This window comes from Micropterus dolomieu, linkage group LG19 (assembly GCF_021292245.1).
Source record: "Micropterus dolomieu isolate WLL.071019.BEF.003 ecotype Adirondacks linkage group LG19, ASM2129224v1, whole genome shotgun sequence".
Taxonomy (NCBI): Eukaryota; Metazoa; Chordata; class Actinopteri; order Centrarchiformes; family Centrarchidae; genus Micropterus; species Micropterus dolomieu.
Genome location: NC_060168.1, coordinates 30918179 through 30944276, shown reverse-complemented (window position 1 = coordinate 30944276; position 26098 = coordinate 30918179). Strand labels below are relative to the sequence as shown.

The 26098-nt window shown below is 40.9% G+C and overlaps 2 protein-coding genes across 2 annotated transcripts in view; both read right to left on the bottom strand.

Annotated features, from left to right (window-relative positions):
* The window catches only part of g3bp1 (GTPase activating protein (SH3 domain) binding protein 1), a 10734-nt gene extending 9407 nt beyond the window's left edge, over window positions 1-1327 (bottom strand). Inside the window, exon 1 of the mRNA XM_046031161.1 lies at window positions 1172-1327. The gene's annotated coding sequence lies outside the window, so the exon portion shown is untranslated. The remainder of the gene's footprint in view (window positions 1-1171) is intronic.
* Window positions 1328-4832: 3505 nt separating this feature from the next.
* sparc (secreted protein, acidic, cysteine-rich (osteonectin)) lies at window positions 4833-24469 on the bottom strand. Its single transcript, XM_046031278.1, has 10 exons — window positions 24349-24469; window positions 14968-15033; window positions 14625-14693; window positions 12573-12660; window positions 10264-10385; window positions 9633-9753; window positions 7741-7874; window positions 6651-6799; window positions 6087-6235; window positions 4833-5575 (listed from the first exon to the last, which is right to left on the bottom strand). Exons 2-10 carry the CDS (start codon window positions 15022-15024, stop codon window positions 5547-5549), a joined length of 918 nt encoding a protein of 305 aa, XP_045887234.1. The 5' UTR covers window positions 15025-15033; window positions 24349-24469; the 3' UTR covers window positions 4833-5546.
* Window positions 24470-26098: the final 1629 nt, after the last annotated feature.

Genomic DNA, 26098 nt, shown 5'->3' with positions numbered 1-26098 from the left:
GGGGGGGGGGGGGGGGGGGGGGGGGACAGTATAGCACAAATAACGTGCAGTTGAGTGTTAAGCACACTGTATGGTCATTCAGCAGGATGGGGAGCAAGTGCTTTCTTTAATGGACTGTCTGCCACACCTGTCCGCACAACCTAGAGCCATCTGTTGTTCTGGCACACACTTGGCAACCATCAAACATTAACTGATCCATCAGACTAAGCTCTGATGAGAAGTACGTCACCCCTAAACGAGCTCAAGGTGCGCTAGGACAGATCTAATGTTACCAGCTAACACCGGGTGGGGGGCTTTACCTCGAACGGATCCAGGTTTATTTGAAGAATAAGTACATATATGGGCATGCTACACTGCAGCAGCCATATCAGAAAGCAGCTTGTGTAGAAGCGTGGCACGCAGACAAAGGCCACGCCGTGCCCGCAGTGACTGTGCCGTTCGCGGGGTCGATCGGCCTAACGTCGCTCATCGCCCGGTACTGCGGCTCCGCACGTCGGCGGAGCTTTCGGTTTCCACATATAACTTGGGCTTCAAATGGCAAGTTGCCCCCACTGCCTCCCGCTACGGAGTTATAACCGCGACAGCGGGACGAGCACACGGCCGCGAAACTAGGACAGGCACGGCACGGGCTATTAGCTCGGTTTCAGGAGCAGCCACCAACACGTGCCCCGGCCAGCTCCCGGCCACACTTTTAATTCCTCTCGCGTTAAGTTAGCCGGATAGCTAGTTCAAATGAAGGATAAAATCAATAAGTCAGATATGGAAAATCTTAACGAGGACAACAGGCGAGCAATGTGGTTTAGGAAGGGAGGGAGTCACGACTGCATGAGACCTAGAAGTGGGCTAACGTTACACCGGGGCGGTGGGTATCTCCTGGAAACCCAACGTGAAACTAAGCAGCGATGGCGGTGGCCGTCCCGACATTTCAACGTGTAACAACTACTAAATCACCTGCTGGTAACTTAACAAACATTAACACCTCGCGTAGCGTTTATTCTCCAGCATTTAGCATTGATTAGCGTGCTAAATGTTGCTAACAGCCACCGTCTCATCACCAGGATGTAGACGGAGCCCAAAAAGCGACCCAGTTAATCTAGTGAACACAACACAGGAAACAAACTACGACTTTTTGAAGGTAATTAATGACAGTTTATCTTAGAGAACAACTTACCAGCGGGTCAATTATCAAAAATAAAAATCGTTGATTTAGAAACAAAGTGATTTCTTTGAATCACCTCGGCGGCAGCCAGAAACACTCGCGGCTTCACAACGTGCTGGAGTGCTAGGTTACCGGTTTCAGCTCCGCAACCGAACTTGACACCCCGCCCCGTGCGAACCATCTAGCCAATCAAATTGAAACGTCGCGACCCACGCACCAATCGTCTGGCGCTACAGGAAGGGGCCACGCGTCAGAGCCAATCGCGAACGGCTGCGTCTCTACCTGGATTTCTCAACAGGGCCAATCGTGTTACAATAATGGCTGAAGGCGCGATGGTTTCACCGAGAGGCGTCTACCGGTTTGTTTTGCGGCACTCCAGCGGCGCGACATCTCTCGGTGCACTGGAGCCTCTTCCCCGCTTGGGGGCGACAAAACTTTATACCGGGTTTAAATTAATTTAATTAAAGCGGATGACTCATGAAACTAAGCAGATTTTTCATTCACTTTAACTGGTTTAACGTGTTAATCAGAGTCTGAGCTACATTACCACTGAGGTGAGACACCAGAAGAGGAAAAACCTCTCTTATCTAAACCAAAGGTGTCCCCGGGGCCTGGACACTCTCCCCATCATGTTAAATAAAAGGCTAAATCTAGCTGAAAGTGATTGATTTCAGGTTTTGAGGCTCTTTATTTATAGTTGTGCAGTCTCTCTAATGACTTGGCTACGTTGCAGAAAAGAGCAGAATATTTCTTTGACCTAACTCAAGGTCCACTTACTAGCTTTTTCAAATGCTTTCAACCGCATTTAATGGTCTTCATCAGCCGGCGGAGTTTGCTCAGATGTCATTGAGATGGCTCAGTTTTCACCACGTGACCGATGTTTACAGTGTAAAGCTCCAGAAGAATAAATGGACATTGATTTTGGAGTCAAACCAGAATTTCCAGAATGAACTTTCACACGCATCGCTTGAATAAAATAGAGCGAAACACATACACATTTGCCGCAGGACCCTATGATGTAAAGTTTGACACGGGGCCGCTCTAAAAGAAAGATAATGATGCAGAACCTGCCTTAAAGCCTTTTATCATTCCAGTTGACATTTAATGTTGTTCCCAAGCAAATTAATCACATTACTTTGCCTACATTGCTTTTAAAAATCGTGTTAGCGAAAAAGTAAAACAAAGAAATATAAGATGTCAGAGAATGTGGCATGTATGCACACAAAAAGAAAGAATCCAATTATGTCAGACTCAGTGAACTTTAAATCTGAATCTTTCCTCATGTTGTCGCCCTCTGCAGAAGGTTGTGTGGAAGACTGCTGATTATTTGTACACATACGTGAAACTTGCTTGATCATGATGCGTCAAATGTATAATTCAGTGTTCATGTTTGGTGCTTTTAAAAAAAAATAAAAACTAAAAGAACTTCATTGGCACTTGTCAGCCAGAACAAGTGTAAAAAGCAAGATCAACACTCATGTTTAAACTATTTGCTGTCACGTCTCCCAGCAAAAAAGAAGCCAAAATACTAACCCACTTTAACTTCCAGAAGCTTCTATTCTAGCCGCCCCATTTCTTCCATCCCTCAGCGTCAGTTAGAGGACAGAGAGTGAAGCTTTCGTGCTGTGGCTGAGAGGAGGGACTTTGGCTTTGTGGACGAGGCCCGGCTGTTGTTTCACATTCTTGACACTGGAGTCTGGATGAACGGGTGGGGATGGTAAAAGGGTGCTCCGTCTCTCTCGCTCTCCCGTCTCCCAGGGGACCCTGAGCAGCTTCGTGCTCAGCCAGAAACAGTTGAGTGTAAAACAGTATTTTAAACTCACAGGCGGGGGTTTCATGAGGCACTATGAACAGCAAGGGCACAGACATGTCAGCCATGTATGGCAGTTATGTAGTAATGTTTACTGACAATTTACAGGATACTGCTTTGTTTTGAACAAAATGCTCTTGTGGTTTGCTTTGCCTTGTTTTATGGCCCCTTTCACACAAATTCCAAATATACCACGTATGTTTTCTTTAGGCTAAAAAATACAGTAATATTGTATGCTTATATCCAAAGCACATTGTTCATTGTGCAACTGTGTGTTTGAGTACATTTGTAGACTATACTAAATTCCATTGTGTGCACATTACATATAGGGGTATAATCATGAGAAGGCCTCTTTTTACCTTGACCAATATAACTGTAGCTTGTTTCAGCCTGTTTAAGTTTGACAGACTTTTGTTTCTGGCTTGTTTTATTATGTTATAGGTTTGTTTTAAAGACCTTATTCTCAGAGCGGACCCACACATGTGTTTTCACCTACTGCCTGTTTAGACACTTTCTTATGGTAAAAAGCAAAGCAAAGTCACCGCTGATGCCTTCTCTTTAATTTTGAGAAGCAACAAATCTCCAAAAAGGAACACAAAAAGGTCACGGGTGGAGACAGATGGCAGGCAGCATGGAGAAAGAAGTTCAAATAAGGGTGTGGTAACCAATCACACATCACATCCTTCTAATATGCAGTTATTATACTTAGTTATTCTAAACTACAATAACACTGGAAGAAAGCAGTCCACTGTGTTTGCACTGAAAGGATTGACTCACACCTGCATAACTGTCCTGTTAGTTATTCTTTTATTGGGGCGACCTCAAGATATTCCCAGGTACGCCCACCTTCATCTCCAGCAAAATAAAGTTTGAAGTCTGTTATTCTCTTCATTTCTCCCGACAATGATGCCACAATGTACGGACACACTTCTACATGGCTGCAGCAAGGTGAGAAGTTCTACCACTAGAGGTCAGCAGAAACAAGATTTTCAGCTGCGGTTAAGTTGCTTTTCAAGCTAGACTACAAGTGGCCTAACATTATTTTAAGTGTGCTGATTTTAATGTATTTTTGTCTCCTGTCGGCCTTGCTTTTCAGTTGAACATAATTTAATTTAATAGTTTTTTTAGCTACGTTTTAAATTTGAAAAGGTGCCATGAGCCCAAACATTAAAATTATATTATCTGAGTTCCAAGATGTTGCAGCAAACAACTAAACTGAAAGGGAAACTTTTTAGTTTTATCAGAGCTGGTGTGCTGCCTGAATGAAACGGAACTGAACCTTTTTAGATTTAAATTCTGACTAATAAACCAAAACGGGGCTTCATAAACCATTATTTCCTCTACCAGAGTTGTGAGTTGTGAGTGTGTCTCACAGCAGGATAATCTGAAAACGTTGATCATCAACATTATAGAAAACAAACGTCAAACCTCAGTGACCGTAGACTGATCATAGTTGAGAAACTAAAGGACTAGAAAAGAAAACGTGCTGCGGGAGAAGAAAAAGAAGAGGCTTGTTTTAGAAGCTTGTAAAATAGCTCTTTTTAGGGTCTCCAACACGCGAGGGAAGATTTTAAAAGCATTACTGTTGCACAAAGGCAGCATTCAGAGACAGACAATACAGAAGAGTGACTCCTAAGGATGAGACGAGAGCTTCTTGACATCTTATGTTTTAACGACTGAGAATTATAAAAATGTGACTCTAGATTATTTTGAGTATGAAACAGAGTTAAGTCTTGCTCGTAAACACACCGGCCTCCTGATGAGTCATGGAGTCATGCTGATCCCTTGTCAGATCATCTCAACAAAAAATTCCTTAGCAGGGGATAAGAGACGCAGATATGAATGCATGCAGAGATTTCCAGATCTTTTCATAGTCTTTTATTCATGGAAAGAGTTTGGTCGTGCTCTCAGTGTCAGTAGAAACATGTTAATTGTGAGAAAAACTCTCAGCCTGCGAGATTTTTCCCTCATTAAATCTCCAAACAATATATCCTCTTTATTGTTTCAAATATCAGTACACGGGACACGGAAGCTGTATGGAAAATAAAACTGAACAGCTCTTAAAGCAGTAGTCAAAAGATCGAAAACCAAAAAAAAAAAAACAAACACAAAATGAGTCCACCACCAAAAGAGTGCAAAAACTAAATAGTTGGTTTGTAGAAAGCAAGCAGAGGGAGCATTTATTTAGAAACTTTATTTTTGACTTTACAGTTTTGTCTCCTCAAGATACTGTTTCAAATTGATCTCCAATTAAAACCCTGCACAAATCATAGCATATATAATATTGTCAACAACATACATTTACATCAGAGGTCTTTAGTTTTCTTTACTGGGTTCAACAAACAAGAGAATTCAAAGTCGCATGAATTTGTGATGGTTAGTACAGACTATGCACATTTCTCTTTTGTAATCTTTTTTTTTTTAGTGGTATCGGTAGAAAAGGTCATTACTGGAAAAACAAAATAGAAAATAATTAGCAATTAGCACCGTTACTGTGATTTATTTTAACTTAGGGATCAGCACCTTGTCCCGTTAGTAGCGACTAGGGGTTGTCATACTGCTGCTGCTCAGAGGAGCTTAGATGATGAGGTCGTTGTCCACGTCCTCTGCAAACACAAAGACACAAAACATCCATCAGCACATTTTAACATCCTGACCCATGTGGCAACAATGATCATAACAAAATATCAAATAAATGAATGTGTAAGGAGAACAGTGCTTAACAATACAATACAAAACCACAAAAATTAGAGTGTTGTAGCAGTGTTTCTTCTTTTGGATGTAAGTGACAGGTTTTCAAATATTAACAACAAATATTTTAAGCATATGCAAAGACAAAATATGATATTTCTTAGGTAAACTTAAGAAAAATGCTGCATTTCTTTGTTCTCTATTATTGAAATGAAATAAATTGAAATATCTTTGGGGGTTGGACAAAACAAGAAATTTGAAGATGTCACCTTTGGGCAGTTTAAATAAAAGGTCAATAAAAAGGGTCTCTTTCATTTCCCGCTGCTAAACTTCGTTAAAGCTACAGTAAGCATCGTGATAAGCTTAATTTAAGATCATTATTTTTGTTGTTTGGTGATCACATTCAGGCACACAGTCAATACTCACGCTCCTTGATGCCGAAGCAGCCGGCCCACTCCTCCAGGGCGATGTATTTGTCGTTGTCAGCGTCACACTGCTCGAAGAAGCGGGTGGTGCAATGCTCCATGGGAATGAGAGGGGCGCGCAGTGGGGAGAGCTCTGTGTGGGTCAGGTATCTGGTGGCGTACAGACACAAGAACAAGATTCATTATGGGAAAACTTTCACGGTATGATTCTGTCAATGTCTGTGTGTCTTAGTTTAGGTTCTTGCCGGTGCATGTAGAGTCTAGCAGCCACATCATCATTTTTTAGAATAAGTAGTTGTAAAGTGAACAGCAGCAACTGTTTGATCCATCAGTATGGCATAAGATCATCATTCATCATCCACACTGGAAACCAGTCAGCTCTCAGTCTGCCAGAAGCTCAACCACTGCCTGAGCAACACAGATATTTCAGTTTGCAGGACCTTACATGTGCCACACGTCAGAAGCTGAGGTTTGTCCAAGAGAGCTCCTCATTTTTTCCATCTATGAGAGATAGCTGCGGAAGTCTGATTGGATATAAAACTACTCCTTTTGGTCACCTACGTACCCGTCGTTGGGGTGCTGGTCAAGCTGGCCGAACTGCCAGTGGACTGGGAAGATGTACATGTTGTAGTTCTTCTCGAAGTCGTGAGCCAACAGGTCCAGAGAGTGATCGCCAGCCTGCAGCCTCTTCTCATTCTCATAGATCTTCTTCACCTGAAGGATCGGACAGACACAATCCACATTACCAAAAAATAAACTGCTTATATGACCCCTAATCAGCTTATTGTGTGGTTTAGATGTCGATTGTTGAAAATATGTGCTGCAAATCTAATAATCAGTCTAATTAGCACTTTAGTGATTAGATTCATCTAAAAGCTCTGGACAGTTTGCAGTACAGCACACTTTGGTCTGCATCCTGAAACTACCGCTCTTGTCATATTGTGAATCAAAAGCTTGTTTGTAAAAGTAAAACTATTCTCAATGATCTACAGAAGTCAAATCAGCTCTCATCGGTGCAGATTGATGAGGAGCATGAAAGCTAGTAGAGTGGATCTAAAACTTCTCTCTGGTATTTAGGTGCGTTTCAGTCTGACCTAACAGTCTGAATGAATTACATTTTTAAACTGTTTGGATTAGAGTTTGTTCTTTATGAGCGAAGTTTTAAACACATGCCATAAAACATTGTGTAGTGCACCAGTGAACAAGCTTTACCCTTCACCATTGGTAGCAATATCTCTCAATATTTGAGGCATTTCTCTTTTAAAGAACCTTGGAAGCAAACCCTCTGTGTTTAATGTGACTCTCCTCTATGTAAATGTGATTCTCATGCCTATAAAAGGTAGCTTGTGAATACTTGCTGACTGTTGGGCAACTTTCAGACACTTTAAGTTTAGTTTCTGACAGAGGACATTAAATGCTTACTTTAAACACTCTTTGTATGTTTGTGCTGTGTGCTAAATGGATCATTATTCATCCTATAAAATGTTTGCCAAGGCCTGATAATATATCCAACACATCCACCTACAACAATCAACAGGTTACATCTTACACCGAAAAAATTTAAATAAGCCCCTACACTTTCAACAGTGGCACCAACGAAACACCTGGACAGAGAAGTATCCCCTGAATCTCTCTTTACCAAAATGACTCCTCACCCTGAGCTTCTGCTTCTCGGTCAGCAGGTTGTTGTCCTCATCGCGCTCGTACAGGGTCACCAGAACGTTCTTCAGCCAGTCCCTCATACGCAGGGGGAACTCGGTGAGCTCGGTGTCCAGGCAGGGCTCGATGACTGCAGAGAGAAAACACTGTCAGCATGAACAAAAGCAGATGCGTATTATGCAATAAATTCAACATCAAGCCCTGACTTCGCTTAGGCACTTTGTGAAGAGAAGAGAAATATCTAAAATGGAATCGTGACATTGCTGACACTGCAGTTGACAGGTGGAGCAGGAGCATTACTTTGTTTGTTTGATTCATAATTTCATTGAGGTGTGCTTTTGAAAACAGCTGAGGCAAACTGAAAAAAAGCTTTAACCACATCAAAACTTGCATTCTTTTTTAAAAGACATTTAATGATTCTTGTGAACATTATATTGTTACATGAGTTGGAATAAATTAAGTTATATTTAAAAGAAAGAAGAATTTCGAAGTCAAAAAGACAAACTGACCTCTTGTTCATTCAGAAATATTTCAATAAAACTGCTTGACTTTCTTTCAAATGTTACTTTTTTGTTATTGACTTTATCAACATAATATTGTTGTTTTAACTGATCTCTAAACATATCGTTGTTATTACCATTTATTGAAATTCAGATACATGGACATACATTATGTAAAATTCCCACCAAAAGTGCGATGAAAATTTAACAGCTAAAAAAGAATCAGCATCTAAATATCCACCATTTCACTCTCAACTATCCCAAAATCACAACCTGCATCACGTTTTATTCTGATATACTGAACCACACCTTGATCTCCATTTGAACCATTCAGCCCTGAGTCATCTCCTCACAATGTTTGTGTGTGTGCATGTGTCATGTTTCAGTTTCAGCAGCGGAAGAAATGCAGCCAGCGTGTCTGCACAGATCCTCCACAACGCTGAGCTGCAGCCTGCAGGCCAGACGTCTGATCTGCCCATCCATCACAGCAACACAGAGATGCAAGACAGTGAACGCTAACTGTACACAGAGACATCTGAGCTTCGGCTTCTTAGCTTATCAATCAGATTAGTAGGACCACAAAATACTCAGGAACATAAGATAAACCAGATCCCACAGTAGCAAACAGAAACAGATCAACAACAGAAACCACATGATGGCAAAACAAAACACGGAAGAAAATTCATAAACTGCAACCACAGATAAAGAGATACAAATTCTAGCCAAAGTGGTTAAAGATGGATAATGTGATTCTGGAGAAATCCAATTCCTCAACAAATGCTAGCTACGCTGTGGGTTAGCAAACAGCACAGTTGCTGCTGCAAAGCTAACGTGCAGAGAGGATGAGACGGTTCTATAGCTAACATCACAACAACAGCATGTCTTAGCCAACTAGAAAGGAAGCTGAATGTCGGTGGGCAAGTCATTTAACACTAGTGACACACAAATCACGGCTGGAATAGTGTTGCGTGGCGGGTTGGGGGGCCACTTTGTTTCCTATTTACAGATTATACAAACTCACCACACACACAGAACAGACAGCTGTACAGTGAAGACAGATTAGCTGAATTTGACAAAAGGCTTGGATTGGATTAGAATTGCTTAACCCACCTTTAATTTATCTTGAAGAAGATTTTAAAGGCAGAAGTGAGTATTTGGCTCTCCATCATACTGCCTTAACAACAAACAACGATGTGGGCAACACATTCGCAACGTGTTATATCTTTTCTGGTTTGAGATATCAGTTTGTATCTCCAATGCTATCGTAACAATAGCTCCCAAATACTGGAGGGGTTAGTGGTTTAACTCCCAATGTCCTCACTGACTGTACTGTAAGTTCGTTCTCTGCAAACGCTAGATATGTTGAATCAGAGTGCGTGAGGGCTCACATTTGCAGGATCCGATGTAGTCAAGGTGCAGCTTGTGGCCCTTCTTGGTTCCCTCCAGGGTGCACTTGGTGGCAAAGAAGTGGCAAGAGGTGTCGTAGGTCTTGTTGTCAGTGCCGCAAACCTGAAAAAGAAAACACAGACAGATGACTTCTCTCAGCTTTGAGCTTGATGACTTGATGATTCAGAAATGGCTGCATTCAAAACAAATCATAATGTTGTGGCTACATATTTAGATCCTTAGAGAACCAAACTCCTAACAAAGAGATTAGTGTCTCTGCTTTTAACTAAACTTCAAAAAAATATGTGACTACTTTAATCATTTAATCATTGTTTTCTGGAATTCTGTCATCACTTATTCATTTTGTAAAAAGTTCTGGTTGAACATCTGTTCAGGCAGAGATGAATAGATAAGTGTTAGTCCAAGAAAGGAGATATATTCGTGGTTAAACACAGTGGCCAAGTGGTGGCCAAAATGTATTTATATCACCGTTAGTCCGAGGCCTGATCCGTCACCAAGTACCTTCAAAATCTGTTCTGCCAGACAAATTGGACCGATCCTTGGTGATGAGTTACCAGTTTAAGAATAAAGACAAGTTTAAAGAACTGTCGGGCTGGTTGTTTTCAAACTCACATGCTCGAACTCTCCCTCAGCAGCGGGGCAGGTGGAGGGATCCTGGCACACACACATGGCCGTGTTGCTCTCGTCGATCTCGCAAACTTTGCCCTTCTTGCAGTGGTGGTTCAGGCAGGGATCTGTGAAAAAAGCACGGAAGAAGTGTTACAGTCTGTTTCTCAGAAAAAAATCTCCTGTGTGAAACACTGATTTAACTGAGGCTAAACAGACATGACTCAATCCAGACACAAATATTTTTTTTGTCTTTTAGTGCAGTTTGCCAAAAGAAAACTCAAATTAAAAGCATCCATGTACTAGAAGATTAATAAACAAAAAGAAAACTGTCATGAAAGAGTTTGTGCTTGGCTTTAGCTACTGTTCAGTTATAAAGAGAATTACAGTCCTGAAAATGCTGCTCTATGGAAAACAGCAAAGGTCATGGAAAAATGTCAAAATTAAAGGCACAAACTGTTGGACAGTAGCAGAGCAGAAGGGTGTTGTAGTTTAGTTTCTGTCTCTAGTAAAGACACTATAGTGCTTTATATGGTGCTAAAATGTGCACAGACATTTCTCATCAATCCAAGCTGTTGTATTATTTGTTTTCTTTAATTTTAAGATAGCCATTGCTACCCACCCAGCATCGAATGTAACTAGAGAAAACTTCCTTTTGTCCTTTTTGTGTTTCCTTACTGAATTCCTTCTGTCTCTCCTCTAAATGTATCTCCAATATGGATGGATGGAGGGTGGACATGGAAAAGCTACACATTACTAGTTTCCAAAGAAACCATTCACTATAAAAATTAAATTTAATGTTGGATGATCAAATTTCTTAGGAAGTTATTTAGTTACTTTGAATACCCAAAAAGAAATTCCATTCAACTCCAATGTATGCAGATATGGAGGGAGATGTCTTAGAAACAGATCTCAAAATATCAATGTATAAAACTAAAACTGTCTGCATGGGTAGCTACCACCAGGTGAGTTAGTGGTTGGTATTTGTTACTTTTAACAGAAGTAAAGGAGTTGAGTATATCTTCCAGCACTGCTCAGGCAGAACTAAATATCTCACCCTGTACATTTTGTACAGTTGGACTGTTTTCGTGCCGCTGGCGTTGCCTGCGGCTCAGTTACTGGGCCGAGCAGGGTGGAACACATAATTACAGCCTTCTCCTCACAGAATGAGGCAGTCTGTCATTACGACTGTTTGATTTGCCAGTCTGAGGCATCACTAACCATTGCAAACCCAGATACTATAGCTGGAGGGCAGAGGAGAGAAATGCAGCAAAGTCAAATATTTTCAGAGGAGGTGGAGTGGAGGGACTGAGACTTCTCAAACTAAAGGATATGTCAACGTTTGACTTCAGCTTTTCATTTGAGGTCAGGTGACTCCAAATTTACATATGCATGTGTGCCACACTTATGTGTGTGTATGTTGTGATGTAATGTAATGGACATACATTTTGCAGCAATGTCTAGTGAAGTTTTAATTTTTTTTGACAACTTTCACTTTTACCACTAAATATTAAGAATAAAACTGATGTTTACACTTTTAAAATTTTCTTCAAATTTTGTTACTCTGGTTTCTTTTGTTACTTAAAAAATCTTCTTTTATTTCTTTACTGAGGCTGGCTTTTCTCTTTTTTTCTATTAAACACGACTTTTGTTCATTAATTCATTTACATTTTGATACTTGAGCATACTAGATACTATTACTTGGTGTAATGGGGGACTTTAATATTTACTTGAGTCATTGTTGTACTTTTACTAAAAACTGTTATTTTGGCCACTTAGGGTAATGGAAACAATTTGTGAATGCAACATGTTATCATATCATCACCTTTTAATGTGATATGGTGAACTTGTCAGCACTCCGCTGCTTTTTAACACAGCAACATGATCATTCATTGGGGAGTCATTCAGCCATCTGATGAATTCTAGTCGAATATTCTTTCTCTTTTAGCTCTGTTTTTGGTCTCTACCACCTCCTGAGGAAAATATCTGGCTCTTGAGATGCTAAATTGCCCCACTATGTTCACCAGATGGTCTGCTGTGCACACTATTTGTGTCCCAGCCTTATAAAATATAGAAATGTTCACACAGTCACAATGTGGGGACTTACTACCAGTATGAGAACAAAACTCTGATCCTTACATACATAGTAAACCATTAAATGTTGGCGTTAAGGCTTGATTTCTGGTTAGAGATAGGGGTGAGATTAGGCATGTAGTGGCTAGTTTAGAGTAAGTTTTCTGGGAATTCATTTCAGTAAATCAATGCAATCTTATCCTAAGTGACAAAAACAAGTTTGTGTGTGTTTGTGAACTTACTCTCAGCAACAACATCTTCAACAACTTCAATGGCCTCATCAAACTCTCCAACCTCAATCTGCACTGGGTTGGCCCCCACCTCGGTCTCCTGGGGGACATGAGAGGTCAGAGGTCAGACTGTAAGCAGCCAAAGCTTTATGAGTCACATGCTGGGGAATTTAATCTCATTTGGGGAACAAAGTGATCAAAGCGAAAATCTGAGTGAAGAAACTGCCTGCTTCTTTGTTTTTTTTTCTTGATGCACTTTCTGAATTTGGTCTAGTAGATGATTTCCGTGCAACAGTCTTCAGGTCTATTTCTACACGATGTCCACTTAAACCAAACAGCTTAAATATCCCTGGTTTTCCTGAAAAAAGGTTTAAACGTCACCACTAAAGAAGGTTCCTCCCTGAAGGCCAAACAGAGTCTGGGAGCAGAGAGACTGTAATATCCAACAATAACAAGCAGCTGGATCCACATGTGGTGAAGCCATGAAAAAACGCAATGGTTTCCCGACCGGCTGGCGAGCTGAATGCACGGCTAAAATTAACAGCTGTGGGATCTCTGGTCCCGCTGGACCTCTGGAGCAGGAAACGATAATCAGTTCACACAAAGACTCACTCCACTGGTTTTGTACTGGTATATATTGGTAGTTTCGAATTGTTTACAACAGGTTATGAGAGACATTGTGCTCTGTTAGAAAAGTAACCATCTTTTTCAATTAAGAGAGACTTGTCTCTCCTAATAAGGCAACGTCATGGATTGAGCTGAAAGGGTTTCATGTTTTCGCCTTGTCTGTTTGCTGGAAAGAGATGTCAAAAGCCTCGGAGGAAACCAATGGATTTGGGTAGAATTTGGTGAACAGATTGGTTAGATTTTGGTAAATATCCCGATGTAGGATTTCCACCAGAAACAGATTAAGCTTTAGTGGAACAACCGGACATCAGGGACTTTCAACTCTGCAACAAAAGATGCTGCAGTTTTCCTAAACATTAGAACGGTTCAGATTATTTTAATCAGGTTCAAGTTGAAACCACGAATACCAAGAAACATCTGAGAGGTCAACAGAACTACATTTCAAACTTCCACCTCTTCAGGCATGAAACAGTTATTCAAACGGAACAATCTGAGGAAGAAATAAACTCCTCAGGTGCACTGCTCACAAATCGTGTTATGAAGGTTAAAAAGTAAATCCAAACGACAAAAAGCTAAGCGAACTCTTCAAACACGGCATCATGACAGATATCTAATCTCTGAGGCCTCTGTTAGCAGAATCAGAATTTGACTGAATGCAATAAACACACCGGGCTGTTTGTTCCTTGCAATTGTTCAGTATGCTTTCCACGACAGGCGTTTAGTTTTCAGTTATTCTGTGATGGATCGATTCTTTCAGAGGCTGAACAAATGAGTAATTCAGCTGTGGGCGTCACATGCATAAATCCCACTGAACTTCTTTGGCTGCAGTGTCGAAAGCCCAAAGCTCCATCACAGATCAGATCATCTCTCTGAGCAGCTGCTCAGGAAACACATCACAGGCGCCAAATCAAACTCAAATGAGAGCAAATGTATTTCAGCCGAGTTTCCACCAAATATTAGCATAACACCATAAATGAAAGAGGGCGCAGTAGATAAGACACATGCCCTTGGTGTGAGAGACCCGGGTTCAATTCCCACTGTGACACATCCACCAATGTGTCCCTGAGCAAGACACCTAGTAGCCATCAGAGGCGTGTCGGGTTGGAACTCTGACACATATAGTAATTGTAAGTCGCTTTGGATAAAAGTGGCAGCTAAATGAATGCAAGCTTTAAGTAACTGTTAAGATCCAAACAAAGTCCAAAGAGCAAGAAACACAAGCGGTGGGACGATCAGACAGGTTGTAAACAACAGTTTATCCAGAATATCTGCTTTATTTGGAAGTAAAAGAAAAATTGAGCTGTGTTAGTATTAATCCCTGATTGCATAGGAATACTGTGTGCATGCAATTAAGGTATACAACAACAAATATATTGCAACAGAATTATTTTTCATTTCTCAATTTACGTTTCATACAGGGTGAACATGGGGACTGACCTCAACAACTGGCTCCTCAGTTACCATCTCTTCCACGATGGGCTCTTCCACGATAGGCTCTTCCTCAGTCTGGGACACACACACGTGAAACCATTAGAACTCTTGCGCATGAACACACACTTGTGGGTGCTTAAATAAAAACACTTGAGTGAAGGAAGTCAAAAGTAGACAATGATCTCACTCGCATGTGCACTCACACAATAGTACACATGCACACACAAACACACAGAATACACTCAGGGGAGCAATTGGGGAATTTAGGAAAGCAAACATTTCATCTTCACAGACTTGCATTAAGAACACACACACACACACACACACACACACACACAGTATGACTTACAGGAGCAGCCATGGCGTGGCCAGCCAGGCACAGGACGAAGACGATCCACACCCTCATCTTCAAAGTCTGTGGAGACACAGCAGAGCGACAGGTGAACCAACCGTATTCACAAAAACAAAAAACAAAGCCACGTAAACTTATATCTACTTTCCTGATGGCTCTGTTGAAAAAGATTATTCCTGAGCAGAACTGAAGAGGAGGAGTGACTTTCATGTGATTAGATTTGAATAATTATTTCAATATTAAATGCTTTTAATGATAAGCTTTCATCGTCTGCATATGAATAAATCATTAGAGGTTGTAAGTTTAACCCAATCAACATAAAAAAAACAATTCTGAATTATATTTGTCCTTTTTTTGTGGGAAATACTGATTCATATTTGAAATCTGCTTATCATTTTTTTTTTTATGTGGCTCTGCTGTGTAGCTTATCACCATGTCAGCACACAAGTCTGACTATAAGCCTCACAAAAGAGAACACTGATACAGTGAAATGTAATCAAGGTAATATTTTCATTTTGATCATTTTATTTTACTCTGTCTGATGTATACTGATGTGTACTTGCTTTTGTTATGCACTTTGCAACTCTTCTCAGTAGTATTAGCAGTAATAGCGGTAGTAGGAGTAGTTCTACTAGAAGTCATTCTAACATTGTGAGAATATTTATAATATATTTCGTTTTCTTGGCAGCCTGCTGAAAATGCAGTAGACTTTTTACTTTCCCTAAATTTTTGTTTCTTTATATACTCAAATAAAATGAGAAGTATAAGTTCCAGGATACGGGAAGTCTAAAAGAAATAACAAACCCTACTCTCATGTAGACCGGCAGTCTTTCTATAGATAACAAAAACATCTGGACACGACATATAACACACCTCTCTCTGCAGGCTAATGGAAGCTCTCCACTTTCCTGAACAAAACCCTCACTGTCTACTTTGTTTACTGACAGTTTGTGTTGAAATTGTCTCTGGCTGTTTGGGTTTATGTTGAAAAGACTCTCCCAGAACATCATTTCGCCCACTGACAGGGATTTTCTCTTCATTCTGGAGCATAAATCAGAATGAGCACAGTGGCTGACTGGACTAAATTAGGCTTCAGAAACACGACTGTAACAGCCTGGGTCAACTCATCTTTCTGCCATTTAGATAGAAACAGGCATGTAAACAGCTCATGTCTTTATGTACACTACCACAGCAGTATACTTTAACTCCTCATCTCACCACCAGGCTTCTGTTTGGAAAAATGACTCTCCATAAAGCTTTCCTAAACATACTCACATCCATAAACAGACAAACGTGTAAGAATCTGACCCTGATGTGTGGTTCTGGGTAACTGAATTGGTGGAGCAATGTTCAGTTCCTATTATGTATAATACTTATATTGATATGAGATGATTTGGATAAAAGCTACAGGCTTGGGATATTAGATTTTCCTATGTTGCATGTATTCTGCTCTACATCTACCATAGAATCACAGCAAGTGTAAGAAAACCTTTTCCATGTGAGCGACATATTCTCACGCCATTTACAGTAACTCCACCTCGTACATATTCTCAACAAAGAAACAAAATGTCTCAACAAAATGCTACAAAAGGTGACAACTTTTTCATAATATTACTACAAATTTTAATCAACTGGTTTAAATCCTATCTCTTTTGCCATACTCAGTTCATCCAACTCAGGCATTTCAAATCACAGCTACCTATAGTCACTACTGGTGTTCACTAGGGCTCTGTCCTGGGGCCCCTTCTGTTCGTCATCTATCTACTTCCTCTTGTCAATATCTTCCATAAATTTAACACCCATTTCCACTGCTATGCTGATGATACGCAGCTCTACCCGTCCACCAAACCTATCTCAACTCTGTATTATTATTATTATTATTATTAAACCGGACCAGTACTGTATTTGTATTTGTAAGGCCGATAATATTCAAAGTTTACAGACTTGTGCTGTGGTTCTATGGATTGCTGTGCCAATCAGCTGTTTGGTCCACTATTGAAGTAGCTCAAAAACTAACAATATTTTTTATATAAAAAGGTACAAACTTGCTGCATGTGGCTTTGTGAGAGCAAAGTCCCTATCAGCCCCCTATCTGTCTATCTTTTTTCCTCTCCATCTGATCTGAGCATTCATTGTTGGGGTCTCTAAACGCTCCATCCCTGCTTCTATTCCTCTTTCGTGTCTCTTCTGAAGGACTAAATAAGGGCTCCATTGTGCGATAATGAAGCATGACATTGCTTGGTCTTCCTCCCTCTTTCTCTATTAGTTATCTCTCTCTCCACCTCTGTGAAGTCAGCTGTTTCACCCAGACAACCAGAAACAATCTATATCCTCCTGACATCAAAGGACATATAAGGGTAATTGTCTCGGGAGGCCGACAGTAAAGATGAAAAAATCCCCCCTGTTACTTCTTTTGTTTTGTTGTTTGCATTTTTTTTTGCTAGATATCAGAAAGAACTGGAATTTGCCTCACAACAACAGACTGTATCTCTTGTTTCTTTTGAGTTTTTACTCTGCTGAGAAAGAAAATCCTCTAGCAGGGCAATAAGACTGAAGTGAGCTGACACAGTTTGTACAATATGAATGCTGCAGGAGACCAACGGAGAATAACACATTTTACAAAAGAAGGCTGAGAACAGTTGGTATTCCTGCACCTCGGATAAGAGGGCAGCAGGTTTAAACCGACAATAAATCAAAACTAAACGATCCAATCTTCTCTGTTGGAAGATAACATTTTTACTTTGTTATTACAACAAAGTGCTACAATTAACAACTCAGACACGGTGGAATTGGAAATGTACGACATGGCTCTGAATTTTAACATTTTGGGGGTGGAGGAACACTTCACTTGGCTGGTTGCCGGGTGTCCTAAAAAATGCAGGAGGGCCTCTTGACATGAAGCATCTGAATGGGTAACATGTTTGAACGCGATGAAAAGGGTAAAGTTTGCATACAGTCAACCACCAGTGGAGGGTTTTGACATGTGTTGTTTGATGAACCTGAAGCGACACAAGAACGTTCTGGCACTTGGACAGCCAAGCTATATTGACCTTCCTTCATGTTCAAAAATGACTCATGTGTTTGTATGTGGCGTAATCCAGCTGTGCAAGATGTAGCATTCTTTCTTGAGAGCAAGTTTGTGCAATATTTATCATCAAATGAAACCCTCAGATGAATGTGACTGGAGAGCCATGTACTACAACTGCAATGGCCATTTGAGGAAGCCTCCCAATTTACATCAATCATGCATGTATCTGACATGTATTCTTTCACATTTTTTTTACATCCGTTTAATTCCAGTGCATTAGTGTGATGCTGTTGCGCTAAATTACTTGTTTTGTGCCCCAGCTTTCTGCTACATGTGATGCGAGGTTACTTTTAACCAATGTAAAGTAAACATATGGTATTTTTATTGTAATGCATAAGTCTGTTAATCAAAAGGAAAGTTTGTCAAGGCATGTGTGTAGCAGGGCTGCCGTGTAGCTTGTGATGTTAGAGTGAGACCATGGCGGTATGTGTTTAGAGGATTTATGAAAGAGAGACCCTGTGAATGTTTTGTTTCTCTACAAGTACACTACGGAAACTGGGGTCTTATTCTTCTGCACGGCACAATGCAGAGTTAGATCCGCCACATCAAGGTAATCAATTTCTAATGACCGTGTAAATAAAAGTAGTGCACGCTACACTTGCTGTAAACAACTTAACATCTTCACTACATCTAACATAGTTTTTCTTGGATTTTTCTCAGTTCTGACAGTAATCTGGACAATAAATCACACCACGGATCTGCACAGCTGTTTTGATGTGGGTGTCTGTACCTTAGATGTTAGAAAAAAGAAAGGAAGAAAGTGTTAGTTCCAGACTGGCAGAACATTGGGGATAGGAAAACAAGAGATGCTCCACAACTTAAAGAGGAGAATCATTCTGGAGAATAAAACTAAAAAGCAACATGATTATTGTTGCATTGTTTTGTTCCACCTGTCAAAGGAAAATACAAATCTTTCGGTGCTTAATGCAGAGTTAAGGGAAGACATTTACAATGGTGATCACTGTTCATGAAGGTCCAGAGATGAGAAAGACATAAGCAGACTTGGATGTGGAAAAATACAGAACGCCTGGCAGAGGATGCAGACAGTGATGTCTCCAAATAACCTGCACACAAGGAAACTTCTCTGTACTTTTCAAAAAGCTGAGCTATAAAAACAAAACAAAAAGCAAGGTGTTCTGCAGACAGGAAATTTTGAAAAAAGAACTTATGTCACACATATAAGAAGCGTGTCTGACTGAGAGTGAGAGCTTAATGTGATCGCAAAGAGGGGGAAATCAAACAAGGTCTCATCTCCAAAAAGTGTGAGGTAAGTGTTTGATTTGGAGGGACACGGTGTTCCTGTCCTATGTCGTCTTTAACATATTCCTGTTTGGCCGGAGAGTCATTCGGCTCTGGTCGGCAGGAAAGAGGAGGACTGATGTAACAGCAAAGCAAATTATTTTATTTGGAAAGCTGCTCTCATAATCAAACAGGACCGAGGCTAAAAGGGGAACTTCAGGCTCATAAAGGCGCCCTTTTTCTCCTCAAATGTATTTAATTTGGGAGGCTAGTTAGGTAAGCAAGTGTAAACTCAATATGGAGGTAAACAACCTGCACTGGAACTGCTGCAAATTCAGAAATCTCCCTCACTTTCTCTCTGCTTCTGCCTCTTTTTCAGATGCTCTTTAAAGGGAGCAGTTAGAAGAATTCTTTCTTCTTCTCCTCTGTGACATAACAGGCGGGTTTGGAGGCCTGGAAAAACAACCTGTAGCAGCCTGTCTGCCAGAAAACAGTGCAGACAAACATCACTGGCATGCAAAGGACTATGAAGAGGCAAATATTCAGTGAAGTCTCTGAGAAGAAACAGTGATTTCCTCCGTCTATACTGAGTTCTGTAGACAAGGCACTATAATGATGGAGGAAGATCATGAAATACCTTTTGGATTACAATTCCCAGACATCTAAAAAAGAGCACACGTGATAGAAACGCCACATAAAAATATCTCTCAAATCACTTTTCATCCTGAAGTGCTACTGGTCCTGTGCTAGTCGGGGTCTCCCAGTGCTCAATTGTTACAATTGCACTTGAAACTTTATGCTTGTTGAGCATTGTGACAAAACAAGAGGTGTCAGTATGGAGTCTTATCAGCATTTTTTGACAGCTTCCTCTTTGCTCCCAAAGGAGAAATGTCATCCGTCCATATGAGCAAGACAAAGAAGAAGGCTCTTCCATGATGACTTCCACCATTTGGTCTTTTTTTGGGGGGAACAAAACAAAAGCGCAAAAGGTCAAACACATGTTAGAAACCCTGCAAAGAGATTTGAGTCTGACAGTAAAGCCTCTCTAAGCCCGTTGTGGTCAGTTAGCAAAGTGTTATAAATAAACTACGAGTGACAGATGATAAAGTCAGGTAATGTGCATGCAGACTGTACAAAATAATGGACGTCTTCTCTATGATGTCACCTATAGCGATTGGGACTACAGCATGATGTTTCTTGTTAAAATATCAAGCCCCTTCCATCCAAGCTACCTCTTCAACAGGAAATAAGACACCGGGCAAATTAAATTTTTCTCTAGAGAGTGTGTGTGTGTGGGGGGGGGGGGGACCCCTTTAAGTTGCCTGGACAAAGAGCAGTTTCAGAGAGACCACCGGTCATCCCCATCACCAGCACAAAGAGCACAAACAAGAAGAGGAAAGTCAGGATATATGTAACCTGAGTTCCTTGTCACCTGACCTCTTTGACTCTGCTTTTTACCTTCCCCCCTTTTCCTTCACCAGGACACATCCTCTGTTTCTTGCTTTCCACAGAATTACACTTCACTTTAAACAAACTGCTCTGAGCCAGTTTCCCTTTAGCATTTCTTTTCATGTCTTCTCTCCAAGTTCTCCCAAAAATAATTGTATTGTGTCCCAGAAAAAGATTTAAAAAAGCATTGTATTGTTGTTTGGGTTGAATTCAATGAACTGAGCCTTTCAGTGAACCACTAAAGAAAATTATGCTTTGCCCTCGCTTTCCTATGGCTTCTTCTTGCTCTCCCTTTTTCATTGTGGCTTTTTACATTAGTGTTATTACTGTTAATAATAAGTAACTGCTTTTGTAAATCTTGATTTTGCTCTCATCAGACCACCTCCGCCTCTCTAAAAAGATGAACTAAAATCGTTATTTTTTTATGTTCTCAGTGCAAAGCTGTGCTTGAGATTGCTTTTGTCATTTCCAGTGACCCATCTCAGTCTTTTTGTTGTCTGTGCACTGTAAGAGGCCAGAAGCCACGTACTTTATGTGGTCGGTATGGCAGCAAGTCGGTGTGTAGCAAAAACTTTCATTATAGTCTCATAATAGTGGCAGTAATTCAAAGTGAAAATGCAATAATAAACCACAACACTGTACATATATACACACACACACGCACAGACACTTAAACCACTAATAACAGTCATTCAAGCAGCTCAAGAATAATTTTCCAGCTGTTTTTTCTCTCTCTCTTTGAACACTCATTTCTCTTTCCTCTTTTTTGTCCTTTATCTATATTTTATTTTAATCTTTCTTTTTTATTGTCTGCCTAGCTTTAACTCCATTATCTGTCTCCATGTTTGTTTTCTGCTTACTTCTCATTATGTCTGACTATGTCTTGAACTTCTAATTTGTCTCTCCTTTTTTCTAAACCTTAGTGTTTTCTTAATTTTCGTAATTTCTCCCTACTTATTTCTCTCCGGCTCTTTTTTTTTCATTCTCCGCTTGTTTGAGCCTCATCATCTTTGTGTTTCTGTTTCTCCCTTCATTCTTTTATTCCTTGCCTCTTTCTTCCTGTCTTTCTCTATCTGCCTTTGTGTCTCTTTGCTGACACTAAACTCCAGGTTTTTCTTCTTCACGTCGAGCCCAGACAGCAGCACAATCCTTCCTTCCTGTCCAGGGATTAGTGCTTTTCTAGAGATTGCCAAGCTGGCCCAATATTTCCCAGCATCCTCAGCTCCAACGCCCACACACCCCCTCCCACTTTGCTCCAGACCTGCCACCTCAACAATTAAGCGTCCAAAGCCGCTCTGTCTCCACCTCACCCATACTAATGCAGACACATTGTCCTTCAGTCCTCCCAAAGACAGATTGGAAAAATCCTCGTCAGGTGTGACGAAAGCGTAAAACAAGAACCTAATTTACAATCAAAAGAGAGTGATAACGTTTGTCTACTCAGCCTCAACTCAAACTGTCTTTTAAACGTGTAATTCAGTGTGAGGGGTGAGGAAAGGATTGGAGAGTATAATGTGGTTTCAGAGCAGGAGGAATCTCTATTGCGTCAGATTGGACTGAAACAACTTGAAAGGAGAAAGTCTGAGAAATTACAACTTCAAATTCTAGTTTTAGAACATTTCCACTTGATGTATCTGTGCTACCTTAAATAAACATGGCGTTGAATATTTTACTCAACAGTGGCATAAATAATAAAAGATTGGAAGAAGCAGAAACAGAATAAAATTTGTTAATTTTGTTATGTATTTTGTATATAAAACAACTTAAATACCAATGATGCTTAAAAAAGAAAGATCATCAATTGGCATTTTATAAAATGTTTTTCCACAAAAATGTCAAATTAGTAATTTACTTGCCAACAGGTCCTTTCCTCAAATTGAAAAATCCAGAACCGTTGAATGTGCATAAAAAGTTTAACTAATGAACACAAGATGTCTAAGTTTATTCTCAGTGTACGTGGAGACTTGTGTCACACTTGTGTAAGTTCATTCTGTAACAACCGGCACACCCAACCCCTGCTACGACAAACGTACTAATGCCATTTGTGATAACTACACGTGTCACTGCAAAAACAGAGACACTAATCTGCTGCTATCACAGCCTCCACTCCCCTGGTTTCAGACTTTCCGCCAGATGGTGGAACATGACTGCAGAGATTTGCTCTCATTCAGCTACTGGAGCATCAGTGAGGTCCAACACGGATGTTGGTGATCAGGTCTGGCTCACGGTTGGTGTTCCAGTTCATCACGAAGGTGCTGCATGGGGTTCATAGGCCAGTCAAGTCATTTATCTATGGAGCTAGGTTTGTGCACGGGGGTGTTGTCATGTTGAAAATTGTTGACACATTTTTTTGCTGTAGCATTAAAATTTTCCTCCAGTGAAACTAAGGGCCACCGTACAAACTATAAAAAAAAAACAGCCCCAGACCAAACAATCACCCAAAGTATGCAAGAACTTCAGCCTCTTTCTGCAAATCCCTCGCCCTGTGGGTGAGCATGAGTGACGTCCAGACACTTGAAGGCATCTGAACTAACTAACAGAGCATTTAGAACAGCTGGTTACCGGTTACCACGGCAACCTGCATTCCTATACATGAGAGTAATCAGAGAGGGGGAGTCACAGAGGGAGGGAGGGAAGGAGAGAGGGAGGGAGGGAGAGATATTTGTCGGAGAAAGGCTCCCATTAGGCTTGTTGGAATCCCGTGCACCCCCACCACTCCTCCACTTCTCTCCCACTTTTTCAGAGCGATAAACCCTGCAGAAGTCCATTTACAGAGTTCTTAAAAAAACAAAAACACAGCAGCAGTTTCATCTTGCATCTAGACTAAACTCTGACAGCAAATTAATCATTTTACAAAACAGTAATTATTTGACAGTAGAAAATCAAACCTCAGGATAAGACAAAGCCAAAATAAATTTAATGGCATGTCAGCACCCCCCCCCCCCCCCCCCCCCCCCCCCCCCCCCCCCCCCCCCCCCCCCCCCACACACACACACACACACACACACACACACACACCCACACACCCAAGCTTTAACCCACAGTCCCCCCTCCGCCTCCTCCTCCTGTGCCGATGTGGCACACAATACCTCCACAGAGAATGAACACTCATAATCACAGCTTGTTTACCTGCAGGGAGTGATTTTCCTTGTAGCTGTTTCAGCAGTAATGACAAGGGAGATTGTTTGCTGACATTTAAGGCCACAGTAGCAGCCTTTTTGAACCAGATGTCCATCATTTTAAAGTAAGTTTAAAAGTAAATTAATAGATAAAACGAAAAACCGCATATTTTACATGATTTATTGCAAATAAATGTGAGAAAACAATCTGCATTTCAAGGTTCAACTTCAGCAAACGTTTGCTCAAACATGAAAGTAAAGTTTTATCGCATGATTAGACTGTCACAAAGAACAAAAACCTAAATGTGTCACTAAGTTCCTGCTAACTTCTCATTGTCTACGTTCTCTTCCCCCATATATCTTGCAGACTGGAAGGGTAAAATATTATAGACTTATTCTTCTGCAGAGCAGCTACACATCGCTGAAGTCACTCCTGCCCAGTGTAAGAAGATAAATGACAGTTCAGAGATGCCGAGCTCTTACCTTTAGCTTTGCAGAGCAGGGATACCAGAAGAGAAGTCAGCAGTATGCGGGGCCCGGGACGATCTAACAGCCACAGCAGTTCACACAGAAGACATTTCCAGTGGGACGTCCCAGTTAGGACACAGCCCCCCTCCTTTCACCCAAACCTCCCATTACAGCCTCCCTCCCTCACTCTTCCTGCCCTGGTAGGTGGGGCTTAATGTGAACTCTCCCACTGATAGTTTATCTGGAACCTGTCGTTTTGGGGTTCTAGTAGTTTTTCCACTGGCTGATGTTTTTGAGTTGTGTACTATCCCACATTATCCCAAATGCTTCCAACAATGTTCAAACTTCAGTCCCAGAGAAATCAGTCATTTTATTCATGGTGACCGTTCGCGGGTGCTTTAATAGGTGTAATGCCGATGGACCCACACGTGAAGACACAGTCCTGGTGCACAGTTGCTCAGTCGTTCATTTTGGGCTGCATACGTCCACACAGGTGTGGGCAGGTGACAGGATTTACCTCACATGGACCCTTGCAGACGTTTCCTGCTGCCTGAACACAGAAAGCTTCAGTTTATGAAGGACTTCACAATTACTGGAAGACTAACAATGTTTTATACGCAAGTGTACCCTAGTTACGCCTCAGCATGATTGATATTAAACATATCTGCAACTAAAAGTTCACTGTCAACATCTCTTTTTCCACCTACAATATTGTGCCAACTAAAGCATGATTAAGTGTGTCCGCATCTTGTAACGTATCTCTTGTGTTTCTCTACAAATGCTAAAATGGGTCGCAAAACATACCTGGGCGGCCCGCCGAGGTAAAGTCTATATGTGGGAAACACTGCGGTTGGTCCGTCCAGTTTTTTGACCAGACTCCAGACAACTGTTGAATGAATTGCTATGACACTTTGAGGATGTATCCAACAGACTTTGGCAATGTCCAGACTATCCTTGAAGTGCCACTACGAGACTGACATTTGTGGCTTCTAGTGAAATGTCTCGACGGCTATTTCCATGGCATGTGGTGCATACATTCGTGTCCCACTCAGGCTGAATTTGCTCAGTGATCCCTTAACTTTTCAACTAGGGCCATTGTCTGGACATTTCATGTGGTGCTTAGTGCTAATTAACAAATGTTAGCATGCTAACATGCTAAACTAAGCTGGTGAAAATGGAAAATAAACATGATATCTGCCTAAAACCAACATGTTAACATTGTCATTGGGAGCATGTTATTGTGCCGATGGTAGAATTTAGCTCAGAGCCTTGCTGTGCTCTAAGGCTAGTTATTTTGTACATATTTAAATCTGTTTTGTGCTTTTCTTATTGTGCCTTACAGTAGGAGCTGTACAATTGAAGTTTACTTACTTATCCCCTGTATACCACAAGGACATCCCTTTGGGAAGCTGTATGTAAAAGCAAGCAGAAGGTCTCTTTAAAGGCAACAAGTATTTACTTTATATTAGTGGAATTTAGCTCATATTATTGGTTGTTTGCTTTAGCCTATAAACTGATTTGTATGTTTTGCTACATGCATCTTGCCTGGGTCTTTTTCTATATTACTCATTAACATGTTAAATCTCTGAAGCTTCAGTCTGAATCCCTTTACGGCTGTGAAACTTAGTGAAAACATTCAGTCTTCTAGTGAGTTCATGGCAAACCTTCAGCCTGTGGAACATTTACTTCATCACAGATTCATGATTCAGTTTTCAAACACCTGCCGTCCACTAACAGACAGAAGCAATCAAGCTCCAATTCCTCA

Coding starts and splice junctions, on each gene's coding strand:
- sparc (XM_046031278.1), bottom strand. CDS start 15,024: ATGAGGGTGTGGATCGTCTTCGTCCTGTGCCTGGCTGGCCACGCCATG. Junction 10,386..12,572: donor TGAAGATGTTGTTGCTGAGA/GTAAGTTCACAA, acceptor CTTTTTTCACAG/ATCCCTGCCTGAACCACCAC. Junction 9,754..10,263: donor CTGAGGGAGAGTTCGAGCAT/GTGAGTTTGAAA, acceptor TTTCTTTTTCAG/GTTTGCGGCACTGACAACAA.